The sequence below is a fragment of the Chelonia mydas genome, chromosome 11, assembly GCF_015237465.2.
Source record: "Chelonia mydas isolate rCheMyd1 chromosome 11, rCheMyd1.pri.v2, whole genome shotgun sequence".
Taxonomy (NCBI): Eukaryota; Metazoa; Chordata; order Testudines; family Cheloniidae; genus Chelonia; species Chelonia mydas.
In genome coordinates, this window is record NC_051251.2 from 58165303 (window position 1) to 58183773 (window position 18471).

Genomic DNA, 18471 nt, shown 5'->3' on the forward strand with positions numbered 1-18471 from the left:
ACCAAAACCATATTATCCCACCATACCATCTTCTCTATAAACTTATCGAGTTTAATCTTAAAGCCAGATAGATCTTTTGCCCCCACTGCTTCCCTTGGAAGGCTATTCCAAAACTTCACTCCTCTGATGGTTAGAAACCTTCGTCTAATTTCTAGTCTAAATTTCCTGGTGGCCAGTTTATATCCATTTGTTCTTGTGTCCACATTGGTACTGAGCTTAAATAATTCCTCTCCCTCTCCGGTATTTATCCCTCTGATATATTTATAGAGAGCAATCATATTGACTACTGCCGCTTTAGAAAGACGGGGTCATCTTCCTCCACTGCTCCTGTACTCCTTGCAGTGGTGGATGCGTTCAGAAAATGTTTGCCAAGGTATTCCCTTTATGTGGCCCTCACCAACCAAGTTGATTGTTACCAACACCTCCCTGATGGGTTGGAGGGTGCACCTGGGATCGCTGAAAGTATAGGGGCTGTGGTTGGAGTAGATGGCCTCACTAAATAGCAACGTGCTGAAACATTGGGCCATCTATAATGCATGTCACACTTTCCAGGACCATATCAGAGACTGGGTATGTCTACGCTACAAAATTAGGTCGAATTTATAGAAGTCGGTTTTTTAGAAATCGGTTTTGTATATTCGAGTGTGTGTGTCCCCACAGAAAATGCTCTAAGTGCATTAACTCGGCGGAGTGCTTCCACAGTACCGAGGCAAGCGTCGACTTCCGGAGTGTTGCACTGTGGGTAGCTATCCCACAGTTCCCGCAGTCTCCGCTGCCCATTGGAATTCCGGGTTGAGATCCCAATGCCTGATGGGGCTAAAACATTGTCGCGGGTGGTTCTGGGTACATATCGTCAGGCCCCCGTTCCCTTCCTCCCTCCGTGAAAGCAGCAGCAGACAATCATTTCGCACCTTTTTTCTTGAGTTACCTGTGCAGACGCCATACCACGGCAAGCATGGAGCCCGCTCAGGTGACCGTCACCGTATGTCTCCTGGGTGCTGGCAGACATGGTCCTGCATTGCTACACAGTAGCAGCAACCCCTTGCCTTGTGGTAGCAGACAGTACAGTAGGACTGGTAGCCGTCATCGTCATGTCCGAGATGCTTCTGGCCGCGTTGGCCAGGAGCGCCTGGGCAGACATGGGCGCAGGGACTAAATTTGGAGTGACTTGATCAGGTCATTCTCTTTAGTCCTGCAGTCAGTCCTATTGAACCATCTTATGGTGAGCAGGCAGGCGACACGGATTGCTAGCAGTCCTACTGTATCATCTTCTGCTGAGCAGCCATGAGATGTGGATGGCTTGCAGTCCTTCTGCACCGTCTGCTGCCAGCCAAAGATGTAAAAGATAGATGGAGTGGATCAAAACAAGAAATAGACCAGGTTTGTTTTGTACTCATTTGCTTCCCCTCCTCCCCCATCTAGGGGACTCATTCCTCTAGGTCACACTGCAGTCACTCACAGAGAAGGTGCAGCGAGGTAAATCTAGCCATGTATCAATCAGAGGCCAGACCAACCTGCTTGTTCCAATAAGAACAATTACTTAGGTGCACCATTTCTTATTGGAACCCTCCGTGAAGTCCTGCCTGAAATACTCATTGATGTAAAGCCACCCCCTTTGTTGATTTTAATTCCCTGTAAGCCATGTCGTCAGTCGCCCCTCCCTCCGTCAGAGCAACGGCAGACAATCGTTCCGCACCTTTTTTCTGTGCGGACGCCATACCAAGGCAAGCATGGAGGCCGCTCAGCTCACTTTGGCAATTAGGAGCACATTAAACACCACACGCATTATCCAGCAGTATATGCAACACCAGAACCTGGCAGAGCGATACCGGGCAAGGAGGCGACATCAGCGTGGTCATGTGAGTGATCAGGACATGGACACAGATTTCTCTGAAGGCACGGGGCCCTGCCAATGCATGCATCATGGTGCTAATGGGGCAGGTTCATGCTGTGGAATGCCGATTCTGGGCTCGGGAAACAAGCACAGAATGGTGGGACCTCATAGTGTTGCAGGTCTGGGACAATTCCCAGTGGCTGCGAAACTTTCGCATGCATAAGGGCACTTTCATGGAACTTTGTGACTTGCTTTCCCCTGCCCTGAAGTGCATGAATACCAAGATGAGAGCAGCCCTCACAGTTGAGAAGCGAGTGGCGATAGCCCTGTGGAAGCTTGCAATGCCAGACAGCTACCGGTCAGTTGGGAATCAATTTGGAGTGGGCAAATCTACTGTGGGGTCTGCTGTGATACAAGTAGTCCACGCAATCAAAGATCTGCTGATATCAAGGGTAGTGACCCTGGGAAATGTGCAGGTCATAGTGGATGGCTTTGCTGCAATGGGATTCCCTAACTGTGGTGGGGCCATAGACGGAACCCATATCCCTATCTTGGCACCGGAGCACCAAGCCGGCGAGTACATAAACCTCAAGGGGTACTTTTCAATAGTGCTGCAAGCTCTGGTGGATCACAAGGGACGTTTCACCAACATCAACGTGGGATGGCTGGGAAAGGTACATGACACTCGCATCTTCAGGAACTCTGGTCTGTTTCAAAAGCTGCAGGAAGGGACTTTATTCCCAGACCAGAAAATAACTGTTGGGGATGTTGAAATGCCTATAGTTATCATTGGGGACCCAGCCTACCCCTTAATGCCATGGCTTATGAAGCCGTACACAGGCAGCCTGGACAGTAGTCAGGAGCTGTTCAACTACAGGCTGAGCAAGTGCAGAATGGTGGTAGAATGTGCATTTGGATGTTTAAAGGCGCGCTGGCGCAGTTTACTGACTCGCTTAGACCTCAGCGAAACCAGTATTCCCACTGTTATTACTGCTTGCTGTGCACTCCACAATATCTGTGAGAGTAAGGGGGAGACGTTTATGGCTGGGTGGGAGGTAGAGGCAAATCGCCTGGCTGCTGGTTACGCGCAGCCAGACACCAGGGTGGTTAGAAGAGCACAGGAGGGCGCGGTACGCATCAGAGAAGCTTTGAAAACCAGTTTCATGACTGGCCAGGCTACGGTGTGACAGTTCTGTTTGTTTCTCCTTGATGAAACCCCCCGCCCCTTGGTTCACTCTACTTCCCTGTAAGCTAACCACCCTCCCCTCCTTCCTTCGATCACCGCTTGCAGAGGCAATAAAGTCATTGTTGCTTCACATTCGTGCATTCTTTATTCATTCATCACACAAATAGGGGGATGACTACCAAGGTAGCCCAGGAGGGGTGGTGGAGGAGGGAAGGAAAATGCCACACAGCACTTTAAAAGTTTACAACTTTAAAATTTATTGAATGCTAGCCTTCTGTTTTTTGGGCAATCCTCTGTGGTGGAGTGGCTGGTTGGCCGGAGGCCCCCCTACCGCGTTCTTGGGCATCTGGGTGTGGAGGCTATGGAACTTGGGGAGGAGGGCGATTGGTTACACAGGGGCTGTAGTGGCAGTCTGTGCTCCAGCTGCCTTTGCTGCAGCTCAACCATACACTGGAGCATACTGGTTTGGTCCTCCAGCAGCCTCAGCATTGAATCCTGCCTCCTCTCATCACACTGCCGCCACATTTGAGCTTCAGCCCTGTTTTCAGCCCGCCACTTACTCTCTTCAGCCCGCCACCTCTCCTCCCGGTCATTTTGTGCTTTCCTGCACTCTGACATTATTTGCTTCCACGCATTCATCTGTGCTCTGTCAGCGTGGGAGGACAGCATGAGCTCAGAGAACATTTCATCACCAGTGCGTTTTTTTTTTCTTTCTAATCTTCAGTAGCCTCTGGGAAGGAGAAGATCCTGTGATCATTGAAACTCATGCAGCTGGTGGAGAAAAAAAAAGGGACAGCGGTATTTAAAAAGACACATTTTATAAAACAGTGGCTACACTCCTTCAGGGTAAACCTTGCTGTTAACATTACATACATAGCACATGTACTTTCATTACAAGGTCGCATTTTGCCTCCCCCCACTGCGTAGCTACCCCCTCAACCCTCCCCCCTCCCCGTGGCTAACAGCGGGAAACATTTCTGTTCAGACACAGGCAAACAGCCCAGCAGGAACGGGCACCTCTGAGTGTCCCCTGAAGAAAAGCACCCTATTTCAACCAGGTGACCATGAACGATATCTCACTCTCCTGAGGATAACACAGAGAGATAAAGAACGGATGTTGTTTGAACGCCAGCAAACATACACTGCAATGCTTTGTTGTACAGTGATTCCCGAGTACGTGTTACTGGCCTGGAGTGGTAAAGTGTCCTACCATGGAGGACGCAATAAGGCTGCCCTCCCCAGAAACCTTTTGCAAAGGCTTTGGGAGTACATCCAGGAGAGCCACAAATGCCAGGGCAAATTAATCCTTTCACATGCTTGCTTTTAAACCATGTATAGTATTTTAAAAGGTACACTTACGGGAGGTCCCTTCTCCGCCTGCCGGGTCCAGGAGGCAGCCTTGGGTGGGTTCGGGGGGTACTGGCTCCAGGTCCAGGGTGAGAAACAGTTCCTGGCTGTCGGGAAAACCGGTTTCTCCGCTTGCTTGCTGTGAGCTATCTACAACCTCATCATCATCATCTTCTTCGTCCCCAAAACCTGCTTCCGTGTTGCCTCCATCTCCATTGAAGGAGTCAAACAACACGGCTGGGGTAGTGGTGGCTGAACCCCCTAAAATGGCATGCAGCTCATCATAGAAGCAGCATGTTTGGGGCTCTGACCCGGAGAGACCATTCGCCTCTCTGGTTTTCTGGTAGGCTTGCCTCAGCTCCTTAAGTTTCACGCGGCACTGCTTCGGGTCCCTGTTATGGCCTCTGTCCTTCATGCCCTGGGAGATTTTGACAAAGGTTTTGGCATTTCGAAAACTGGAACGGAGTTCTGATAGCACGGATTCCTCTCCCCATACAGCGATCAGATCCCGTACCTCCCGTTCAGTCCATGCTGGAGCTCTTTTGCAATTCTGGGACTCCATCATGGTCACCTCTGCTGATGAGCTCTGCATGGTCACCTCTGCTTATGAGCTCTGCATGGTCACCTGCAGCTTGCCACACTGGCCAAACAGGAAATGAGATTCAAAAGTTCGCGGTTCTTTTCCTGTCTACCTGGCCAGTGCATCTGAGTTGAGAGTGCTGTCCAGAGCGGTCACAATGGAGCACTCTGGGATAGGTCCTGGAGGCCAATACCATCAAATTGTGTCCATAGTACCCCAAATTCGACCCGGCAAGGCCGATTTAAACGCTAATCCATTTGTCAGGGGTGGAGTAAGGAAATCGATTTTAAGAGCCCTTTAAGTCGAAATAAAGGGCTTCATCGTGTGGACGGGTGCAGGTTTACATCGATTTAACGCTGCTAAATTCAACCTAAAGTCCTAGTGTAGACCAGGGCTCAGTGTGTTCCATTACCCACCCTCCGTCCATCTGCATCAGAATCTCATTTTGGGGTGTTCAGTGCAAAGAAACTGAGGGAGGATCAGGGTGGCACTGCCTTGGGTAGCCAGGTGGGGCTATGGCCACAAGGGACTGATGACACCCCTCTACAGGTACTGCTAGGCAAATTTCTCCAGCTCCAGTGCACTGGGCACATGCACACCTAAGTGCAATACACATCTGCAGCTCATCTCAAAGAATCACAATTACGGTATGTAACCATTTCTTGTTCTATGAAGAAATGTATTTTAAAGTATTACTCAGTAGACAGCAGTAGAGTCTGGTCCCTGTGAAATCAGTGACCAAACTCCTATTGACATCAGTGAGACTAGGATTTCCCCTTACTGATCTGAGCTGTTAAGTAGTTTTGTGTTTGTTTATTGGTTTACTTTTAGAGCTCTGCAATTCAGCTTGAAGAGCCTGATCCTGGTCTCCTCATTTAGACAAAATGCCTATTGGCGTTCATCTGAGTAAGGATTCTCAGGATTAGGCAGTGTGCCTGTATTCACACTGTAAAATAAGAGCAATATTACAGCTGCTCTCTATTCTATAGCATGAACAGTCAATCTTTTCCATGCAGCTGGCCAGCTTGGTGGATGCTCTGTATTCAGAGGTAGATCTGTCTTGTACTTCTAGATAAAGAGTATCAGCGTTTGCCCAAAAATTAGCAACGTGTATTTTCCAGAGCTATTGTTCAGCTTCTGCTCCTCTAAAAGAACCAGATTCTGCTCTCATTTCTGTCAGTGTGAATCTGGAGTAACTCCATTATCTTATGCAGAACTATACCAGGTTTGCACTAGTAACACTTAGATGAGAATCTGGCCCTGTTTGTTTATTTCTTTTATGTATTAGTAGTTGTAGGAGCCTAAACATTTTTATTATGGGTTTTGGTAAGTAGTCAGCCTGTGTAAAATCCAAGCAATTCACTTTTATAGGTATTAGTGGCTTCGGCTTTAGATGTCCAGTCCAGTAAGATCATGTGCCACACAAAACGCGTTGTTGGAGCGTTTGGAGGGAAGATTACAAAGCCAGCAATTTTTGCTGTAGTTGCAGCAGTGGCAGCAAAAAAGTAAGCGTTATGGGTTTTTTCAGTGATTTTACTGAAACAAATTAAAATTACTAGAAAGAATTGTAAGGGAACCTCTGACACAAACATTGATGACATGATCAGCCTGAAAACACTTCGCTTTGCCTTGCCATGTCTTTGATAAGGAATCTTGGATAAAGACCTGAATAGTCTCAGTGCAGCTGGCAGTGCAACTCCCCCTTTGGCAGAAGGCCTGTACCGAGTTCTTCATGCAGTGGCTCTCATGGAGGATTGCCTCAGGTGGAGTTCCCCATACAAAGCCCATTAATTCAGGGGCTGCTCAGGGAGGGTGGTGTGAATTTTACCTTAGATATTTGATGCAACTCCCTTGTACCCTGGATTTAGTTCTTATTGACCAGCTTCAGGGGTTCTGCTCCTCAAGGCAACTAGCAAATGTCCATCTCTACCAGCTTGTAGTCACCAGCAGAAATATGTACACAACAGTTTGTCACAGGCAACTACCCATTCTATCTATATAGTACAGCCACACATGGATCAACTGGGCATTTATGCAACTAGAAAAGTTAGATGGACATAACCAGCTAGGACTAGTTACATCATAATCCAGATTTGCTATGGTATAAAGTAAGGCAGTATTTGGACATGGTGCAATTTGCTGGCATCCATTTGTTGTTGAGTGAGCCCCCTCTATTTGTAACGGTATTCTTGCTGCCACTCCTCAAAACACACTAATATATTTATGACTGGGCATGTATTTTGCCTTCCCAAGAATGTAGTATCCATCTTTGTAGGTGTATTTCATTATCAATAATAATAATTGCAGCTTCCCCTCCAAAAGTGCTGCATTGAGCATAGGGAGCCCACCAAAGGAAACAAGACCACAATAACCCTGTCACTGTTGGTTTTGCGCCACACCTATTGTGCCAGGATAATGTGCTTCACAGTTCATTATGCTACAGTTGCCCACTGAATCTCCATTCAAATCAGTAGACCACACCTGGTCTATCCAGCAGTACAGCAGGTATGGCTTAGCTGGACGTGGCTGAAAGTTCAGCTGTAGTCAAGTTGTTAAACAAGCACTGTGTATCTTATTCCGCGGGGTCTGTAGTGGGGGTTGAAGATTAAAGAGAGCTTGGACATTCTTTAGCACAGTAATGTTGGGGCATAATAGGATAAAGTTTCGGGTTTTTTCTTGTTCATTCAAGAGTTAAGAAATTTGCTGATGTTTATGGGCCAAATCTCTCACCTATTCCCCCAGACCAAGCCTGAGTAGCAGGGCTCAGCACAAGGGGGCTCCACAGATCAGAAAAAGGAGGGAATCCGTCCCCACTACATCACAGAGCACGAGAGTCAGTAGCTGGCTGATTTGTACAGGGGTGGATCCCATAGCCTCATGCCATGGCCTGCCACTGTTCCTCCTCCCAAACCTTACTTTGTAGGGATGGAGAGTGCCTCGAAGGAGCTGGACTCTACTGCTCACAGGCCGTAAAAGGGTGAAGTCAGGACGCTAAACAGAGGCAGGTGACCAGATGTTCCCCCATATTTGCTTCTATGAACAAAAGTTAAAATCTTCCTTTCCCTTCCTGGATGAGCCTAAAATATACCCACACAGTAGTGGACAGTTTGCATTTCAGGGCAATAAATGGTTAATGTGAGGTTAATGAGCTCTTGAGAAGCGTAGTGGACCAGTTCATCTCTGGCCTCGGTAAGGTCACACTGGGAAGAATTTGGCCCAATAACTCGATCTTCCTGGTAACTGGCACTGATGGGGCTGATAAAAGTGAGTCTTTTGTGTCTGGTTTAGGACTGGGCGTCCAATCCGCTTTATCCTGGAGCGAGATGAGGATATGCTAATCACTGGAGGCCGACACCCTTTCTATGGAAAATATAAAGTAAGTGGGAGAAGGAAATAGCTCACTGAAATATCTAGCACAAGATCCTCAGGTGGTGTCAATTGGCGTAGCTTCACTGAAGCTGATGGAACTACAGCAATTGACACCAGTTGAGGATCTGGCCCTTCATTGATTTAGATTTGGGTTTTTAATTTGATCTCTCTTAAGTATTATTTCTGTAAACTAACTATAAAATCAGTGGGTACAAAAATGATTCAAAGAAGAGGAATGAATATCGAGCAAGAATAGACTTGAATGAGCTGAATATTTCTCAGAGGGCTTTCTGCAAAATATATGCACCGTTTGCTTGTCTTATTAACTGTAGCATTATGTTTATATTTATATTGCAGTAGTGTCCAAAGGATCCAGTCAGGATAGGGGGCCCACTGTAGTCTGTGCTGTATAAACATATGAAGAAACATACTCTCTTCCCCCAGGAGCTTGCAATCTAAATAGAAAGAGAGGCAAGTGCTGGAAGAAATGAATGCAATGTACAAGCAAAATAATCAGGGCAGTGTCTGGTCAATGTCATGTTAGTTCCTCGTGTTTCTTTTTGGTTTGTTTAAAAGATACTCCTTAGCCATGACCTTTTAACTATAAAACATGATAGTAGGAAAGAGTTGAGGACCAGTTCTGCAATCTTGGTGCACACCAAACTCCTGCTGACTCCACAGGGCACTGGGAACACAGAGACAAGCCCATAAAAATGAATCCACATAATAACGTCTTTGTGTCAAGAAAATTGTGCAGGTAAAATCTACCTGTCTCACCTGTTCAGAGTTTTTTGAATAAGAAGGAAAAAAAAAAGAAAAAAAAAAGTTCAAGTGTTTCAGTGGATTGATACTCTCTCTCATTAAAGAGAATATGGACCCAGTCCTCCTGTCCTTGTACAGGCAAAGTTTCCATTAAGTCAGTGGGACCTTTGCCTGAGTAAGGACTGCAGGATCAGGGCCCACGTGGAGGATTCTAACTTGAGAGAACTACAGTTGCTCCAAAGGCAATTTCCTTTCTTAGGTCCTCACTCTTCAGAGTAGAGAGTCTCTAATAGGGTGTTCTTGCTGCCACTCCCCAAAGCATACTAAAATGTTTATGATTGGGCATGTGTTCTGCCTTCCCAAGAATGTAGTATCCATCTTTGTAGGTGTATTTCATTATCAATAATATTATTACAGCTTCCCCTCCAAAACCTATGGTTCCCAGGAGGTTAAAACAATTATATTGAACAGGAACATTATAAATGAGCACTGAAACAGGCTACATCTATAATATGAGCTTGGGGTGTGATTCCCAGCTCAGGAATCACACTGACTTTCAAAGAGTATAAATAGTAGTGTAGCCACAGGCAGCTGCACTGGCAAGTGCATGCTGACAGCATTCAGGCAGGTTTGTACTCGGCATGGCCAAGCTGCGCTGCCACTGTGCCTGTGCCATCATGGCTACGCTACTATTTACACTCACACTCGCTGTCATTAAGCTAGCACAAGTGTCTGCACACGCCCCTAGCTTGTAATGTAGCCATAGGCCTCTCAGGATGTCTAAACCCACCACCCACAATTTTCATCAGGCTGTCACAGTAGAAAAAGGCAGCTGGCAAAGGGCAAATAACTGTAATCAATTAAATAGCTCCCTGTGCAGCAGACTAGTGCATGATCAAGAAAAACATAGATCTGGATATGTGCTGAGTAATAATGAGCCTTGACCATGAGCCAAAATTTTCCCCTTTGGCCAGCATCTTCCTATGAAGGTCAGGATTGGTTTTCAAACAGATGGAAATCTATGCTTTTATTCATTGGGCCTGAGAGAGAGCGTGAGAATGACTCTGTAGTCTGGTGGTCTGGTCACTCCCTCACCTGGGAAAGGAAACCATCAGTTTCCAGGCCCTGCTCCAATGACTATTTAACTATTTGTACAAAGTGGAACAACTTCAGCAGGAGAGATTGAGAGCCCCACCCAAGAATACCCCATAACCCAGTGGCTATGAGCAGTCACCTGCAATGTGGGAGACCAGGCTAAAGTCCCTGCTCCAAATGTGAGGACTTTAGCCTGGTCTCCCACATACCAGGTGAGTGCTCCAACTACTATGTATAAGGGGAACCAGCGCTTCTCCTCAGTTTTGTGAATGATGCCTACATCCCCTTGCAAATCTAACCCAAAAGTTTATTATTTTGGCCTAAACTATATGGCAAATTTGTATAGAATTCACAGATCGTTTCTGACAACCTGAAACTGCATTTTTCAGCAAATACACTACATGTCTGAAATGTTTTGCCAAGTTCTAGTTCAAAAGTCTGAGCATCATGTTTAACTTGTATGCAGGTTGGTTTACTTACAAAGTGCAAGTGTCATAAATGACCGAAAAGACCTCTAATGTGTTGGTTACAATGTTACAGGTAGGATTTACAAATGATGGTAGAATCACAGCTGCAGATATTGAGTCCTACATTAATGTTGGATGTACTCTAGATGAGTCTGAACTGGTAAGTTCTTCTAATCTGGTGGTAACTTCACTGGCCACAAAACAGAAGGAAAATGTCCTGAACAGACTTATTTATGATAAGAGTCTACTCTTATTAAGTACGACTTTCTGATTGCAGCAGAAATGTATCTGTGGCATGGATTTTTGTTTCAGGAGCCCACCAAGGCCTCTGTCTCCTATCAAGTTTAAAGAACATAGGAAGTACAATTTGTGATTATAGTGAAACCTGCCCAAGACCCCATGCCTGTGTAACGAGGCTGGTTCTCGCGGGACCCAAATGAGAGTGCCAATTCAGGACAAATTGCTTAAAGCAGGGCAGTTACAGCCCAAGGCTGGGGTTCCTATGCACACCAAGGCAAACCAAACCAGCCAAACAGAGAAGACTTTGGTTTTACCCCACTGGCTAACCACAAGTCACACAAGCAATTCCCTTAGACACTCCAGTTTCTCAGTGTCACCACCAGTGCCACTTGTTATGGGGACAAATGGTTATGAAAACCAATACCCCAGTAAAAGAAAAAAGGTTCTCTTGATCCCACAGGACCAAGCCCCAGACCCAGGTCAATATACAAATCAGATCTTACCCACAAATCACGCTGTTGCCAATCCTTTAGAATCTAAAATCTAAAGGTTTATTCATAAAAGGAAAGAAATATAGATGGGAGTTAGAATTGGTTAAATGGAATCAATTACATACAGTAATGTCAAAGTTCTTGGTTCAGGCTTGCAGCAGTGATAAAATAAACTGCAGGTTCAAATCAAGTCTCTGTTGAACATCCACATCTGGGATGGGTCTTTCAGTCCTTGGTTCAAAGCTTCAGTGTAGCCAAGTTCCTCCAGAGGTATGAAGCAGGATTGAAGACAAGATGGGGGAGCTGCAGCAGCTTTTTATATTTTCTTGCCATGTGGTCTTTCTTTCTTTCTTTGTTCCAAAGACAAGCTGTCCATCACATGGCACGGAAAAACCTCAGAGTTCTGTCCATAGGCATGTCCCTGCGTACCTTGCTGAGTCCCAAGGCGTGTCTGCCTTCTCTCAGTGGGTCAGTTGTATGGCTGATGGTCCTTAATGGGCCATCAAGCAGGCTAGGCAGAGCTGACACCAACTTCTCTGGGGTGTCACCCAGAAGCACAGCATAAGTTTGAAATACAGACAGTATAGAGCCAATATTCATAACTTCAACTATAAAAAATTATACACATATACAGATAGTATAATCATAACCAGCAAACCATAACCTTGTCTTAGACACCTCATTTGGCCCCCTTTATATAAGATTTGGTGCCACTACAGGACCTTGGTTGCAACAATGATCTGTATGGTCCCAGTTCAAGTCAATAACGTCACAGCCTGTGACGTAACTTCCTAGCTGCTTAAACCACCCTACAGTCTGTGCTGATTCTTTCCTCACTCACACTTGTTTTACACTAATGTAACTCCACTGACTTCAAGAGAGGTAGTCTTGATTTACTGTAAGCAGCAGCAGAATAATCAGGCCCCCTGAATATAACTCTGCTCCACCTTTAAGCAACCAAATTTTGTCAGTCCCTTGTGTGGTTTCCTAACACAGGTTTCACTGTAATTGTAAAGGCAAAGAAACCACTTTAACAGAGATAATCTCTCCTACTACAGGTAATTGAGTATGTTGTGCTAAAAACGGATAACGCTTACAAGATCCCTAACCTCCGAGTCCGAGGACGCGCCTGCAAGACGAACTTGCCATCAAACACAGCGTTCCGAGGATTTGGCTTTCCACAATCGGGTTTGTTTACAGAATCCTGGATAGCGACGGTTGCAACCCAAACTGGCTTGCCACATGAGAAGGTAAATGAACTGAGTTTAACAAATAAAATGAGACATAACAGGGGTCTGCTTCTACTCCTGCTCCCAAGTCAAAGGCAAAACTCCTATGGCAAAAGTATGGCGAGCCAGACCTTCACAAGCTCTTTCTATTGAAGTAGTTCATATTGTGCCAGATCCCGCCATCTTTCCTCGTGCTAAATAGTACCTTTACTGATATCAGTGGGACTGTTCAGGGAGTAATACACTATACAGTGACAAGAAGAAAAGGAGTACATGTATCCGATGAAGTGAGCTGTAGCTCATGAAAGCTTATGCTCAAATAAATTTGTTAGTCTCTAAGGTGCCACAAGTACTCCTTTTCTTTTTGCGAATACAGACTAACACGGCTGCTACTCTGAAACCTATACAGTGACAGAATCTGTCAATGGAAGTTTATTTCTTCAATTTGAAGTCTCCACCCGCTGTGGTCAGCTCCAATCACTACAATAGAGTCTCTGCCTTCTCCATCCAGTCAGGTGTCTCTAGTTGCCTATCTGACATCTTCTCCTGAACATCTGGCTGTTGCCTGAAACGCCAACTGTACTTCTCATCATTCCTACTAACCCTCCTCCCCCATCTCCATTCTTTGTCTTCATCAACAACTCCAATCACTTGGTCCTGTAATCTTAGTATCAAATTGACTCTTCTTTTAACTTGTCCCCTCATATCTAGACTCTCACTAATTCCCTTTCCTTCTCTTTCTTTGATATCACTAATATCTACCCTTTCCTCCTAGTACCCACTAATAAAGTCATTGTCCATGCCCTGGTCACCTCTTGCCTTGATTAACATGTCCCCCTCCTGTCCGGCCTGCACCCTGCCTCTAGTCTGTGGAATGTATGGCTGCTAAAGTAATTTTCCTTTCCCAGGACTCCAACAATGTTGCCTTCTTCTTCAAGTGTTGTCCCTGTGAGTGCTCCACTTCAGGTGTCGGTGCGTCCTGGCACCGTTGGATCGGAGATTTTTGGTAGCAGCTCTTGGTCAGGACATGTGTGCACAGTAGCTGTCTCGTGGCAGCGTTGGAGTCTCATCTAGCACGAGCACAGCCCGAGCCCTTTCGGTTCCTTCTCAACCATCCTTGACTGCAGACAGAGCTCGGGGCAGTGCAGCAGCTTCTTCCCCTGTAGATAGAAAAAAGAGAAATATTAGTTAGATATTTTAGATAAGTTAGCTATAGTTCGGAGTTAGTAGTTAACATGTTAAAAAAAAATATATTTTTATCCTCCCGCTCTCTGCTCCTTTTGGAGCACTCCCTCAGACATGCCTGGTCCCCAGGCTTTAAAAGATGCGGCTCCTGCTGAGAAGAGATGCCAAGATCTGAAGAAAAGAAAAGGAGTACTTGCGGCACCTTAGAGACTAACCAATTTATTTGAGCATAAGCTTTCGTGAGCTACAGCTCACTTCATCGGATGCATACTGTGGAAAGTACAGAAGATCTTTTTATACACACAAACCATGAAAAAATGGGTGTTTACCACTACAAAAGGTTTTCTCTCCCCCCACCCCACTCTCCTGTACCACAACCACAGCAATTGTAATGCACAGAGCCTCATGGCTTCTGTCTTCTGGCATCCCAAAAGAACTGCAACTCAAGGTGCCAGACCTCCCCTTCGACAAAGACAAACTATTCTCATCGAAGACTAATGAGGTGCTGCACTCCGTGAAAGACTCACGTGCGACACTCTGCACACTGGGCATTTACACACCACCTGCTAAAAGAAAGCTCTACCAACCTTCCCACCACTCTAAAGACACACCATTTAGTCACCAGAATGCTAGACCGTACAACAACAGACAGAGAAACAGAACACAATGACACCAACCAGCTTAACCCCTATCAACAGCCACCATTTACTAGGCAACAATTTTGAACAGTTGGTCGAGGGTCTGAGAGACCTTCCCCTCAAGACAGTGCCACTTTGCCCATTTGGCCATTGACTGAGACCTTTTACCAAGCATGGGAGTCCATCACGAAGGACTGCTGGGTCCTAGAGATCATACGACTGGGCTATGCCATCCCCTTTATTTCTTGCCCAACTACCCAACCCACTTCCTGGTCCCTCTTCAGGGACCCTTCTCACGAGCACCTATTAAGGCAAGAAGTACAACATCAACTGCAACTAGGAGCTTCTATTCCCACAATTTTCTGACCCAAAAGAAAAACTGAGGATGGTGACCCATACTAGACCTACAAAAACTCAACAAGTTCCTTTGCTCCCAGAAATTCAAGATGGTCACATTAGGCACGATAATCCCAGTGCCGGAACAGGGGGACTGGTTTTCAGCCCTTGACCTACAAGACGCATATTTCCACATTACCATTCACCCAATTCACAGACTGTTCCTCCGATTGACAGTAGGACACAAGCAATGCAGGTTGCTTCCATTTGGACTGTTCACTGCACCAAGGGTCTTCTCCAAAACCCTTACAGTTGTTGCTGTGCACCTGCGTAAGCAAGGGATCATGTTTTTCCCGTACCTAGACGACTGCCTTCTGAAAGGCCCCAATCGGATAGCAATGACAGAAGTCGCCCAACGGACTACTGCCCTCTTCCAAACCCTAGGGCTGCAATTGAACATACAAAAGTCGACATTGATACCCACACAACAACTAGACTTCATTGGAGCACATCTATTCAGTTCAAGCCAGAGTGTGTCTACCCAGACCAGATTTCTGGGAATAAAAAATCTCATAGAGACAGTTTACACCAGTTCATGAACCACAGCAAGAATCTGTCTACAGCTGTTAGGACACATGGCAGGCACCACATTCGTGGTAAAGCATGCCAGACTACACCTGAGCTGTATCCAAGGTTGGCTGAGTTCAGTACACAAACCCATCAAACACAGCCTGAACAAGACTGTAACACCACCTCCAGAGCATAGGTGATGGAACTAGGGGTGCTGGGGGTGCTGCAGCTCCCCCTGGCTTGAAGTGGTTTCCATTATATACTGATTTTACAGTTTGATTCGGTGCCTCTCAGCACCCCGACTATAAAAATTGTTCCAGCACCCTTGCTCTCGAGGTACTAGAATCCCTTCAGTGGTGAACAAAGCAGGAGAATCTCTGCTTAGGGATCCCCTGTTATCAAGAACCACCCTCAGTTATGATTACAGCACATTCCTCCTTGATAGGTTGGGGCACACACCTCGATCATCATACAATCCAAGGCAGATGGTCACTAGCGGAGACACATTTCCATGTCAACTTACTGGAACTCAGAGAGGTACAGAATGCCTGCCTCCATTTCCTTCCACTCATAAAGAACGAGACTGTAATGGGCATAGGCACCAACTTCTCCCGGCGCCGGTGAGTGCTCGACACCCCCTCCCCGCTCTGACCCCCTCCCAACTCCACCCCTGCCCCACCCCCATTCCAACCCCTTCCCCAAAGTCCCCACCCCCTCCCTGCCCCATTGGACTCCTTCCCCAAATTCCCGCCCCGGCCCCGCCTCTTCCCCTGAGCGCGCCACATTCCCGCTCCTCCCCCCTCCCTCACAGTGCTTGCCGCCGCGAAACAGCTGTTTTGCGGTGGCAAGCACTGGGAGGAGAAGTAGGGACATGGCACGCTCAGGGGAGGAGGCGGAGGTGAGCTGGGGCGGGGAGCTTGGCTGCCAGTGGGTGCAGAGCACCCACCAATTTTTCCCCGTGGGTGCTCCAGCCCCGGAGCACCCACAGACTCAGTGCCTATGTGTATGGGTGATGACAGACAATATCGCATGCAAGTTCTATATCAACTGATGAGGGGGAGCACGATCCCACTCCCAATGTACCGAGGCCATAAAACTATGGAACTAATGTATTCATCACCACATCGACATCTCAGCCTCTTACCTTCCCAGATGTCAAAATACCACAGCGGACACTCTAAGCAGATGGTTCTCACAGGAACATGAATGTGAAATACAGTCCTACAAAATATATTTCAACGATGGGGGTTTCCCACCATTGACCTATTTGCTACATCTCAGAATCACAAATGTCCGTTATTCTGTTCAAGAGCGGGATTAGGACCTCAATCCTTAGGGGACCCTTTTTTCCTCACATGGGACACAGCACTCCTATATGCATTCCCACCAATCCCTAGTGTCCTACACAAGATACAGAACGACAATGCCAAAATCATACTAATAGCCCTAGCGTGGCCCAGACAGACCTGGTACATGACAGTTTGGGCTCCATGAACTCTCCCATTGAGACCAGATCTCCTCTCATAAGCCAACGGTCAGATCGTCCATCCAATCCTGTAGAAACTCCATCTGAAAGTGTGGCTTCTTCATAGTTCCAACAACACGAATTAACCTGTTTGGAACAAGTCAGATGTGTTATTGAATAGCAGACGTACATCCACACGCAATACTTACCTGCAAAAATGGAAAAGATTCTCCATCTGGAGTCAGAACCAACAAATCACTCCCAACACTATACCGCTGTCACTAGTGCTAGAATACCTCTTAGAGCTAAAGAACTCAGGACTATCCACGAGCTCTATTAAAGTACATCTCGCCGCGATCACCGCTTTCCATCATAAATTCGATGGATTCTCAGTATTTACACACCTGACCACCAAACGGTTTCTCACTGGCATACAGAATCTCTACCCAGAAGTATGCCAACCCATGCCCACTTGGGACCTAAACCTAGTTCTCAAAGGCCTTACTGGACCACCCTTTGAACCACTGGCCACTTGCAGCACCTCTCAAAGAAGGTGGCATTCTTGGTTGCTATATGAGTGAGAGAGAGGTGTTCTTATGGCTAATCCACCATATACTATCTTCTTTAAAGACAAGATCACGTTGATACCTCACCCCAAATTCTTCCCCAAAATTGCTTCACCCTTCCATATCAACCAACATATTCATCTCCCCACATTCTATCCCAAACCACACGGAAGAACACAGGAGGCTATATGTTAAACACTCTAGATATTTGACGAGCAATAGCGTTTTACCTGGATAGAACTAAATTTTTCCACAAATCCCTGAGACTCTTCATCTTGACAACATGATCCAAGGGCTTTGCTATATCTATGCAGATACTATCTAAGTGGATCTCGAGCTGCATCCGCTTATGTTAACAAACAAATAAGACAGAGCCATTCTACCCAAACCATGGCAGCATCCATTGATTTTTCTGAACAATGTACCCATCTCAGAGATCTGCAGAGAGCTGCTACATGGGCCTCAGAACATACGTTCATTAACCACTACACAATTACACAAGACTCACAAGCTGATGCCATACTGGGTGTAATGGTCCTCTCCTCCACTATACCTACAACTCCAACGTCCCCCCAACTATCGTGGACACTACTCTACGATCACCTGAAGTGGAGCTCCCACAGCACTCGAAGAAGAGATGGTTACTCACCTTGTGCAGTAGCTGAGGTTCTTTGAGATGTGTCCCCCAGTGTGTGCTCCAGTACCCACCCTCCTCCCCTCTACTTTGGAGTTCGATACAAGCACTCTATGGTAGTGGGGGAACTGAAGGGGTCAGGCCACGTGCGCACTAGACAAGACTCCAACAGTACTGCAAGACGGCTACTGTGCATGCACGTCCCGACAGAGCAGTGCTACCGAAAATCTCCAATCAACGGTGCCGGGATGCACCGACACCTGAAGTGGAGCACCCGCAGGGACACACATCTCGAAGGTGAGTAACCCTCTCTTCTCCCTACCTCTTCCCCCCACTGACTTTCTGCCCTTTACCACATCCCTTGCAAGCTTTTTGGCCTCACCTACAAGGCCCACGCAACCTTACCCTACCCTGTATTTCTACTCTCATTTCCCTATCCCACTGCCTATGCCCTTCCCAGCTCCCAGGCCTTGCTCC

The 18471-nt window shown here is 46.6% G+C and overlaps 1 protein-coding gene across 1 annotated transcript in view; it reads left to right on the plus strand.

Annotated features, from left to right (window-relative positions):
• Nucleotides 1–18471, plus strand: part of LOC102932261 (aldehyde oxidase 2-like) — a 98639-nt gene that overhangs the window by 56130 nt on the left and 24038 nt on the right. Inside the window, 4 exon segments of the mRNA XM_037912807.2 lie at nt 6319–6452; nt 8236–8323; nt 10714–10800; nt 12430–12621. Coding sequence (XP_037768735.1) covers nt 6319–6452; nt 8236–8323; nt 10714–10800; nt 12430–12621 — 501 coding nt within the window.